Here is an 11673-nt window from a genome sequence, read left to right on the forward strand (position 1 = left end):
AAAAAGTAACAGATGATCTTTTTTCTGAGTAATCTTATGGAAGAAATTAGAAGAATGAACCGATTGCCACCGCCGAGTGATGAGAAATTAGTACACCCAAATGTTACGGAAATTGGATTGAACCAACTTATTGTGATCGCTAACCTAGGGTGGTTGTGCGTAAGGGTGTCAATTTGGAACCGAAATCGAAAATCGAGACCGGATCTGGACCGAATAATCTGAATGAACGCAACCAAATAGAATTTGGTTATACTACGGAACTAAGGAATAGAACCTAGGCTGGACTTGATTATTTTCCGGATCCAACATACGAATCAATAAATGGAATCGAACTGAACCAAATTTGGGTACCAATATATTAAATTATAATAATACTAACATATTATAGTATATCAATACACTATACTGCTACTATATTATAATATATATTTTACTAGTATTAATATAGATTTTATAATACTACTATATTATGGTATAATATATATCATACTATATATTTAGTATAAAATAAGTACAAGAACCGGATCAAAAGAGAAACGTATATTAAACTAAGGAAATAAGTACATAGGTTTCACAAAAAAAAATATATATATATATATTATCAAGGGAGGGCAGCAAAGCTACCCAAGAATTTATTAACCGAAATTGCAGATTTATGCCATTAGGAAATGCCAATTCCGTAATAGGATTTTCCCTTTTTTTTTTTTTTGGTAAACCGTAATAGGAATGGGAGTATAGAGAGAGAAGAGAGAGAAGATCCTCTCCAATGAGGATTTCTCTCCAAGTAATAGCTTCTTCCTATACCACGTTTTGTATAATTGGATTATAGAGAGAGAAGAGAGAGGAGTTTGGATCCTCTCCAACTACCTTCTTCTTATGCCACCTTCAAATTCACGGAAAGAAAACTTGTTACATGTTGTTGGAGAGGATCGGGACTCTATGAGAGAGGGAGATAAGGAGTGGGAAAAGGGAGCATAAGTACAACAGTCGAACTGCCGACTACCCATTATTTGGATTATAGAGAGTGAGAGGGGATCATGGTTCCCTCCACCACTGCAGCTCTCTTTCATTATAAATGGAGGATCTTTGTTCCATTTTACAAATCTTTAATAGTCGTCTAATAGTTTTATCTTTGTAGGTTTGATTGATCGAAGAATGGCCGGAGTGAATGGTATCCGTCGTCCAGCAACAGGGGAAAGAAGAAGAAAAGTACTCTCAAGCAACTCTTGGCTGACTACAAGAGGTGGCAGGATGCCTCTCCTTCGAATGCTCCATCGAATGCAGCGGGTTTTATTTTGGGTAGAGTCGGTGACTCTCCTCAAAACCCAATCTTAGTTGATGACAACGACAGTTTGGGTAGAGTCGGTGACTCTCTTCAAAATCCAATCTTAGTTGATGACAACGATAGTTTGGGTAGAGTCGATGATTCTCAAAGAAATCCAATTTTAATAATTGATGACAACGATAATTTCAACAGTGAAGGTGAACGGAAGATGAAGCTGAAAGAGGAGAATGTTAAATTCAAGGGGCTACTGGCAGTCAAAATAGAAAAAATGTAGCATGTGAATGGCTATGAATATAGGGATAGTTATTTAGTCTATTTAGATTTTTTTATTTTGCTTTTCCTTAGTACATTTATCATGCATTTGATTTGATCTTAATTTAGACTTAATGTTGACGTTGTCCGGATGTAAATTGGGAGGAACAAAGAATTTGAAGTTTGAATGATCCTTGTAGTTTAATTTATTTACTGTCTTGTCTTTGTTATTGCTGGAGGAGCATGAGTTGTATTTTACTCTATATTTTTAAATTTAAAATATCTATTCTGTTCACATATTGTACGCATGAAGGATGGCTTAGCATGGTTGCTATGAGTGGTTACTGCCATTAATTCTTCCACATCTTTTATCCTCCTGGAGGAATTTTTCTATTTTCCGATTTATTGTTTTTAGATTGAATTTGATTTGTCATTTTCATTGATCTCTAATGTTATTATTTTGGTCTTAAGCAAGTTTGTGCCTATTACAGCTTTGGACCTCTGAGTGCTTATGTATCAATAAATTACTTGGATCGGTTCCTTTCAGCCTATGAACTTCCTATAAGTTCAGTATTATTAACCTAATCTTTGTTATTTGTTGTAGATAGGGAAATCTTGGATGATGCAGTTGTTGGCTGTGGCTTGTTTATCTTTGGCATCCAAAATGGATGAGAAAGAAGTGCCTCTGCCCCTAGATTTACCGGTGAAAAACCATATCAATCTTACATTGTATTATTTGGAGAACCATTCTGCTTAACTGAGAGATTACTGAAAATTGTTTTTCTTTTGGAATTGATGGTTTTGGTGATATGGGTATTTAATATGAGATCGGGGATTCCAAACAGGTTTTGGTGGGAATAAAATGCAGGGATTGACTTCTTAGATTTTAGACCATCAGAGGTTGCAGGCTTGCAGTAGCAGTGGCTATATCTGTATACTCAGAAAACAAAACAGTGGACATTGATAAGGCTGTATCTTGTTTCTTACATGTTAAAAAGATAAAGTAGGTGGTGGAGCACACTGATCACTTTTCATTACATGTTCAAAAAGAGTGTCTATTGCTTTTGCAAATTGCAATTATTTCCATTTTTTAGCAATCTGAACAATTTCATTAAGTGGGTCTTTAATGTTTGGTTTTGCAGGAGAGAGTGTTGAAGTGTCTTGAACTAATCCAAGATGTATCATTGATTAGTGGGTATTTTAAAATTCCAAGTGCTTCAGCTCCATCAGTTCCCCAGAACCCAATTGGGGTGCTGGATGCTGCTGCATGCTTGAGCTATAAAACAGATTAAACAGTTAGGTCATGTGCAAATGCTTCTCATACTACTCCAGATGCTAAGAGGAGGAAACTAAACAGACCATCCGAGGTGGAGTCTTGATGGGTGGTGGGGCTCTCATTTCCAGTGGTGGAGTCAGGAGGAATGGCAACATTTGCTCATTATAATCTGCTCCCTTTGTTCTCTTCTTATACAATTGCTGGATCAGTTTTTTAGGTCTTTTCTTTGGGGTGGGTTAAGTGGACATAAGCAGCTTTTTTATTTGAGGCCCCAGGAAGATGGGATATTGTATTGTAATAGGATCGTTTTGATTTAATGTAATGACCTTGTATAAATTAGAGGCTAGCTTCATGGTCTCTAAAAGCAAGAAATGGCATTATTGGCAAATTGCTTTTTGAACATCTCAGGGCTTCATAAAGAATATGATCAACACTGCCAATGGATTTTATCAGATTTTAACTGAAATTTTGTATAAACTTAAAGATAGAAAGAGTGAAATTGTTACAAGTGATTCTTTCCCCAATGGTTGAAGTCTTAAATGTTGAAGAAGAAACATCTGATTGTAGCTAAAATCTATTGCTGCTCTTTCTCTTTTTATAATCTCTAGTGAGTTGCATAGTGAGAGATAGAGAGAGAGAAGACTGGGGAACACAGTCCCACACCTTCTCATTGTTTCATGGCTTTAATCAATCATACTTACAAATTTTCTGAGAGGACTGTGGGCTGCTGATCTGCAGAGTTTTGAAAAGATAAAATCATACTTCAAAGTTTGTTGGCTGAAGAAGATTTTAGGCTGCACAACATCTTTTTATTATTACTTCATTAAATGCCCTATGCACTAGGCAATGAGAAAAAAAGAATAGAAAAACCAAACTTTTGTAAGATCCAATACAGTGCCTAAATTGTCATTTCAGGTTTTTGGAAGAATTTGAGTGTCATATGTCAATTGTCATGCCCATCTACAAGAATAGTGAATCTTTATTAATGGATTCCACACCATGTCAATTTGTTGGAAATCTTAGAAACCAGAGGATCACAGTCCCTGCCACTCAATTTACTTAGAGTTCCAAGGCAACCCCAGATATTTGATAGGAAGACAACCTTGTTCAATGTTGAGAATGTCACATATATAGAGTTTCAAATGCTGATATGTATTAGAGAAGAACACCCTTGCAACTAAACTGGGTTAAATTGGAGCCCTGCTACAGTGTGAATACTTTATAAATGAGTGATAAGGGGAGAGTTGCAATATTGAAGAGTTTTGATCTCCCCTTCCTTGGCTACCAAGTCCAACATGTCTGGTTTTTTTTCCTCCCTTCTACACGCAAAGAAAATGCAATGCTCTCCATCATTGCAAAATGTAAGAAGACCATCATCTCCTATTCCCCATGGATGCTGCAGGTAAGTTTCATACATGGACTGCCTTTTTTTTTTCTCTCTTTCATTTTTATCAGCTATGAATCATTCCCCATGGATGCTGCAGGTAAGTTTCATATATGGACTGCCTTTTCTTTCTCTCTATCATTTTTATCAGCTATGAATCATTTAACAACCTGAAATTACAGGAATTAAAGATGGATCAAATTGGAGCATGGGACAGCGGCAGTTATTCTGTTTGGACCGTGCTCTTTTAAAAAGAAGTCGGATATTGGTGCTTGATGAAGCTACTGCATGCATAGATAATGCAACAGATGCAATACTGCAGAAAACCATTAGGATTGAATTTGCAGATTGCACTGTTATTACGGTGGCCCACAGAATACCAACTGTAATGGACTGCACAAAGGTGCTCGCCATGAGTATGGTAAGTCTCACCTTCAGCCTATGTAGCAACCAACAAAGAAGAGTCCCTGCCATATAGAAGGAATGCTATTAAAATGTTTTATAGATATCAGAGAAGGAAAACTCTTTTCCTTTCATTTTTTTTTTTGGGAGGGGGGGGGGTTTTGGATAGGTAGGCCCCAAGGAGAGTTGAACATATGACCTCTTTATTTGGGGGTGTGGTCCTTAGCTGGGGAAGGGAAGCTGCAATTCACCAATCCCACTAGTTAGATTTTCAAGTCATCTTTTTTAGGTGAATATTTTCCTGGCAGAAAGCTTAGGCCACCATCTAGTTTCTGCTTTGTACTCCACAGTAGAGGGGGCTCACAGATTGTTGTGCCTGCTGTCACGGCCTTAGACCTTTCTAAGCAACCGTGCCGGCACTTAGCACTCACACTAGCACTAAGTCAGCCTTTCTTCACTCCTTGAGGGACTTGAGAAGAGAACACAAGAGAGTTTGAAAGAATGGAACTTGTATTATACTATTAAGCTTTGAGTACAAGGCTTGAATGCTCACTTGCTTGGTGCCTTGGCCAAATGAGGCCACCTCTATTTATAGGCAACCAAGGACCCAAAGAATGTCTAAGATTTTTACATGTGTCATCTATCCAATGGCTAGGAAATTTCTAACCTAAGAGACGAGAATCTTCCCACCTCTTTTGTGGAGGATTCTAGCTACTTGGAGAACTCTAGAAGTCTCCTCCTTCCTTAGCTATTTACAAGGCTTTTCTAGAAGCTTCTCTAGAACTTTCCTTAACCATCCTTGCTTCTAGAGGTTCTAGAACATATCTAAACTCCCTTCAAGTATAGAGAGTTCTAGGCCATGGACTTGGTCTTAGCCCAATGTCCAAGTCCATGGGCTTGCAAGTTAGGTTCGTGGGCCTTTGTTGGGCGGGCTATGACACCGTGCAGACTAATGAGCAGGTGGGCTAGATGTGCAAGGATTATATATGAATGTACATATGTCAAGTGGTTTTTTCTACTTCATATTCCAATGTTTTATAAAGTCTTCTAAGATTATGCTAATCCCCTCACTCCAAAGAAAAAAAAAAAAAAGGGGAGGCGGAGGGGGAGTGCTAAACTACCAGTTTACTCCTTAGTTTTGTCCATCAAAAGGGTAAAAGTAGTACACCTTTTGTCCTGTTTTATAAAAATGAAATTACTGATGAAAGCATTAATCCAATGCCAACCTAGTCAACTTAATTTCTCCCATAAAATTAAATAATTATCAAGTGCTCGATTGACTGTCTGAGTGTTTAAAACCTTCTATTTTTTCCTTTTTCAGGTAAAGTAGTGGAGTATGATGAACCAACAACGTTGATGAATAGAGAAGGATCTTTGTTTGGCCGGCTTGTTAGGGAATACTGGTCCCATTTCCACTCAGTTAGTCAACATTAGCTACTGAATAACAGTTCAATGTGGTAGTTTAAGTAGGGAGGCCCTGAGCATGGATGGAGCTCAATGGGCCATGCATCCTTCTCTTGCCTGTGTAATTTATCATGCTCTAGAAAGTCACTTATTGATTCAGAAAGTTAGTATCATGCATTTGTGATCTTTAATCTTTCTTTAGCAAGATTTGAACTTTAATCTTGTCATGAGGGACCTTGAAAAATGAAGAAATGAGAAGGGACAGGCTCCAAATAGCTCAGCAAGGCCACAAAATTTTCTAAAGAATCTATATTCTATAGTAGCATTTTCCTGGGCCGGCCTTTCCCTGTAACATTCTGTGTGTGTGTGTGTGTATTTGGGGGGGGGGGCAAGAATGCGAAATCGATCTTGAATGCATACCAAACACAGCCTAAGATTCTTCGTTAAACCAGCAAGTCATGACAAGGTCCTCAATGGCTCTATCACATGGACTAATTGATATTTGCCAAGTGGCCACCCATGATGGATAAAAGATGAATATACAAGTCAGACACTTGGCAGTTTATGTGACAACCCTAAACCACCTCAAGAAACAGGTGAGAAAGAGACAGGATTAATCAATCATATTAACATAAAAAGTTGTTACTTCATCAGCCTATGGATTTCAGACCATCTCAACATAAAAGATTGTTTCTTCATTGTAGTTCAGTCTTCCTCAACTCCAATTTGAGATTGCACATTTAACCATATATTTAATTTTTGTTTTTTGGAGAAAGGAAAGAGAATGTTATTAATATTGAAAATAATTAAGCGACACAACTAGAATTACATTCTCATAAACATTGATCCTGAAGAATCTCTAGATACTCTCTTGCTGAGCTCTTAAGGTAAATCACCAATGTCCAAAAACCGCTGTCCAACATCAACATCGAACGTCACCCTTGTGACAAGGTCTGCAGCTCTGTTAGTTTCTCTATACACAAAACAGTAATGAATATCCCAAAAGAGAACTTTTCTGTAACCCTTTTTTGCTGCCACTATTAGACCTCTTCTTGTATCTTCAAGCTCCAACCAAATAACAGATTTTGATTGATCAACACCTCCCGCCAAAGTAAAATTAGTTTTTTTCTTCTTCTTATTTTTTGTTGTGATCTCGGCCAATAACTCCGTATCTCGGTCACATCATTATTAAGAGCAACCCACTTAACAAAGCTAAACTAGGGAATAGCAATTTTGAATCATGGATAACATGAAGCAGAAGGTTTAAGAGACCAAATCGATTCTTTCTCAAGAAATGTTAGGTACTTGACCGATATGCCAAAGGCTCCAGAGCTGACGGGACATATTAAATCAAGCCCTTTAACCTATTCCATAATAGGCTGGCCCAATCTAGCACACATTCACTAGAGTAGGCCCCATTAGGCACATAACAAGGGACCTAAAATGAACATAAAGTTCCTCCAGGTCTCTGATGCTGAGATCACCTTCACTTTAAGGTTTGCAAACTACATGCCATGCCACTTTGTAAATTCCTATCTGAGTGTCCACACAATAATTATTTAGATATCACTTCTTGAATATTATGTTGGACCTCTTTTGGGATTAGGAAGACATTAAACCTGAAAAGGATAAATCCCATATATGACTGATTTATTCAGCTCCAGCTGCCCTGTAAATGATAGGTTTCTCACATTTCCAAGAACCTAATTTGTTGGAAATCTTAGAAACTAGAGGACCACAGTTCCTGCCACACAATTTACTTAGAGTTCAAAGGCAACCCCAGATATTTGAGAGGAAGACAACCTTGTTCAATGTTGAGAATGTCACGCGCATATATAGAGAGTTTCAAATGCTGATATGTATTAGAGAAGAACACCCTAGACTTGGCTGGGTTAAATTGGAGCCCTGCTACGGTGTGAAATGGGGAAAAGAGGACCTTTTGAATGTCCCAAATGGCTCCAATGTCATTCAAAAGCTTTGGATACAATTTGCAAGGGTATAAACCTCTTCGACTAAAGATTTATCGTTACATGTAAGGGTCATTACAGGACATTTTCTGCAATCCAGTAATTCATTTAGTCATTCTCCATAACTAAGTACTTTATAGATAAATCGTTCCCACTTACAATCTTCATTGTCATTATACCCTGTATTCCTCTTAACCTAATCTTTTATCATTTACATGATGACACTGTACATATAGACAGATTCACCGGAAATTACATTTCTGATCAACATATATTCCGTAAAAGCATACATCTAGAATTATACCCACCAAAAAATTACTCTCTGTGCTAGACTCCTTGTCTACATATAACTAAGTCAACTAACTACACGCCAGGCTACTCAAAAAGGAAGAAACTGCTATTCACAAAGAAGATCACCAAGGTGCCTGAACCTCTGACTGAAACTTCATCTCATATCTTACACCCTTCAACTTCAGATTCTCATTTTCTTTGTCATAACTTGCACGAGCCTCTTTTAGTTCCATAAATATCACTTCAAGTTATTTTATCTCCTCTTCCAAACAAGCCCTTTTGAACATAGTTTCTTTGTACATCTTTGTGTCCATTGCCTCTTCTGAGTCAAAGGTGAGGATGCTCACAAGCTGGTGCAGTCGAGTACGTAAAAAGCCAACATTCATACCCAGTTGCTCAAAGGCCTTCAAACTTTTGTCCCAAGATTCAAGGTCATTCTGAGAGGTAGTAAGTTTGCAAGCTTGCATGGCATCAGCCACATTGACAGATATGTTGCTGTCACGGTCATACATCTGCTGGATCTCTTCACTGTACACCGTCAAGGATTTATCAGGTATGGTTGGAGTCAGCTCCACCACATCCCCCATTTTCAAATTGCATGTAGGATCACTCACAGGCTCGCGATTCAGTCTAGGTCTCAACTCTTCCTTAACAGAAAACCAGTATGGATACCATTTTGAGTTTCCCTGCCCAGCTCTATCCATTAGATCCATCATAGTTGAGTTTGCCGGAAACTCTTGAACAGACATCTGCAAAATCAACACCCACAATAAAATAATGGAGTACTCTGTGAAGTTCAAATGAGAGTACACTGACAGCAGCTGGCTTGATATTCAGGCAATGAAAAAGGCTATTGAATTAACTGAACAAACAAATATAAAAGGAATTCAGGTACAAATTACATGTGTCAAATGGATCAGAGAAGGCAGGGTTCCCCTACAGACCATTCAAGCTAAAATTGATCATTGTTCCTATACAGTTCGAACTATCTATAGGGTATTAGGCATCCAAATTTGGATATTTGTAGACAAGGGTGCTACATACTGATGTTGTATGCTACCACAGCTCTTCAGCTTCTATGTATTGAATAACAAGTTAGAGGCAAATAAGAAGCATCATAGAGCCGCACAACCAACATCCTCCCAAGGTTAAATGAGGTTCGAAAGACTTGAAATGAGTCAACCAGCCATGAAAGTCCTAGCGACACCCAAACAAATTACAAACCTGCTGTTTCCTCTGAGCAGGCAAAGATTTGAGTGAGGGTGGGCCCTGGTGCAACGGTAAAGGTTGCTCCATTGTGACCAAGTGATCATGGGTTCGAGTATGGAAACAGCCTCTTTGCAAAAGCAGGGGTAAGGCTGCGTACATTATGACCCTCCCGAGACCCCGCACTGGCAGGAGCCTCGTGCACTGTGGGTATGCCCTTGTAGGCAAAGAATTCAGGAGTGAATCTATGTAAGGATAAATAGGCACCCACCTTATCATTCTCCATCATGATGACAAAAACAGGTCCATCTTCTCCACAGCAAGGTACATAAGAATATGGACAATCATCAGTATGAGAAGGAAATGAACATGGGGGCCTAATGGAGTTGGAATTGCCATGGGATGAGGTCTGGTCCTTGCTCATTGTCTCACACTGCCAGGTGACCACCGATCTGGCCCACTCCACCATCTGAAGCACAAAAGAAGAGTATTTACAGTCCCCTTCCTTCTATCGCCAGTGAGCTGCAAATCCAAATTCTGCCTGCAAATGCATCTCCTTTGTTCAAATCTGAACTTCCAGTGGGACCATGTCTTCACCCATTACCATGGTGTGAAGAGATTGGTAACTGCGAATAAAATTCCAGGTCAGACAAAGAGAAGGAACCAAGACAACAATCTTGTCAATAATTTTCCAGGCACTTCTGGCCAGATTTGATGAACAATTCTAAGTGCTGCATAACAAGCTTCTTCATTCTTAATGATCAGTCTCATGCCATGGATATCATGGATCTCATCCATGGTTATTAAGGGTACAACAGTCTTTCTCGGATGACTTGCACATGGGGCAACACGGTTTCCACTTAGAATGGAAACCGAGAATTCTCTCCTTATCAGCAATCCACATATGATATGAGATCCATACAAACATGGCAACTTAGCTCATAATATTCACTACAGCTTTACTCTATATTTTATGTATATTTTATATAACCATATCTTATTCTCTTTCCTTGTATGTATCCTAAGAAGGATCCCACGATTGTAACCTCTTTATATTCTCTCCATTGAGAGATCTTTGAACTAATGGACAATACATTCATTTCAACCTGGTAATCAGAGCCACAAAGACTCCCACGAGTTCTCTTTGATCCTAATAGAATTTTTTTTTACAATGACTGAAAGTGCTCTCTCCTCTACCCCTTCTGGCATTCTCTCCTCGTCTTCGGAGAGCATGCCGTCTCCTACCTTCCCTAATGCAAACCATTACATCTCCATTAAATTAACTTCTAAGAACTTTTTATACTGGCAATCTCAAGTTGAATCGTTTCTTGATGGTCTTGACCTCTTTGGTCATCTTGATGGTACTAAACCATGCCTCGCGGATCTCACTGAAGCTGCTACATGGCGCCGTCAGGACTCCATGATCCAGAGTCTCCTTCTCTCCTCCCTCACTGAATAGGTATTTTCTATTGTACTCGGAAAGCGTACCAGCCGTGACATATGGACTGCTCTTTGCACTGCCTTCTCTGCACCATTTGAGAGTCGGATCATGTCCCTCATTATGGCCATGCATGATTTGACCCAAAAATCTGATGAATCCGTCTCGCAATTTTTATAGCGTGCCAAACAGATCTCTGCTGAACTTGCGGCTGCAGGACAGCCTTTGCGTGCCAGTGCATTCAATCTTCATGTGTACAAAGGACTCAAGCCGGATTTCCGTGCCATGGTTTCCTCTCTACTCACCCGCACTGAGCCGATTGTGTATGATGATCTCCACGCCATGCTTCTCAGCCATGAGTTTCTTCATGGCACCACTATGACCGCTCTCACTATTACTGATACATCTGCTGCTGCCTCATCTCCTTCTGCCAACACTGTTCAGCACACCTCTCCCACTAGTGATGCTGCCCCTTCCAATCGGGGTGGTTGCGGTGGCTGTGGTGGCCGTGGTGGTTATGTTGGCCAGTCTTCAGGCCATTTTTGGTGCTCCATTTGCCGCAGGACTAATCACAGCACTGATCATTGTTACTATCGTCCACAGCAAGGGTTTCCACCTAACCCAAACCAGCCCTATCCATCATCTGGTCCCTATCCCACGGCCCACTATACATACCCAACTTCCATCCCACCCTATGGCCAACCCACCTCTTCTACAGACCCCACACCCACACACGGCTCTCCCCTGGTATCCTGACACCGGTGCAAC

At 39.5% G+C, this 11673-nt stretch overlaps 1 protein-coding gene, 1 long non-coding RNA gene and 1 pseudogene across 2 annotated transcripts; 2 read left to right on the forward strand and 1 right to left on the reverse strand.

Moving 5' to 3' along the window:
• The first annotated feature begins 1155 nt into the window (after positions 1–1155).
• Positions 1156–2916, forward strand: LOC122647219 (annotated as a pseudogene).
• A 1375-nt stretch (positions 2917–4291) lies between these two features.
• On the forward strand, positions 4292–6309 carry LOC122647203. The gene is made up of 2 exons (XR_006330820.1): positions 4292–4618; positions 5921–6309. It is a non-coding gene; the product is annotated as an uncharacterized LOC122647203 (long non-coding RNA).
• Positions 6310–8509: 2200 nt separating this feature from the next.
• Positions 8510–10093, reverse strand: LOC122647220 (probable GTP diphosphokinase RSH2, chloroplastic). The gene is made up of 2 exons (XM_043840670.1): positions 9739–10093; positions 8510–9010 (listed from the first exon to the last, which is right to left on the reverse strand). The coding sequence occupies exons 1-2, from the start codon at positions 9934–9936 to the stop codon at positions 8510–8512; spliced, it is 699 nt and encodes a 232-aa protein (XP_043696605.1). The 5' UTR covers positions 9937–10093.
• Between the last annotated feature and the right edge of the window lie 1580 nt (positions 10094–11673).

Source organism: Telopea speciosissima, unplaced genomic scaffold (assembly GCF_018873765.1).
Source record: "Telopea speciosissima isolate NSW1024214 ecotype Mountain lineage unplaced genomic scaffold, Tspe_v1 Tspe_v1.0014, whole genome shotgun sequence".
Classification (NCBI taxonomy): domain Eukaryota; kingdom Viridiplantae; phylum Streptophyta; class Magnoliopsida; order Proteales; family Proteaceae; genus Telopea; species Telopea speciosissima.

Coding starts and splice junctions, on each gene's coding strand:
- LOC122647220 (XM_043840670.1), bottom strand. CDS start 9,936: ATGGTGGAGTGGGCCAGATCGGTGGTCACCTGGCAGTGTGAGACAATG. Junction 9,011..9,738: donor TCATGATGGAGAATGATAAG/GTGGGTGCCTAT, acceptor TTGATTTTGCAG/ATGTCTGTTCAAGAGTTTCC.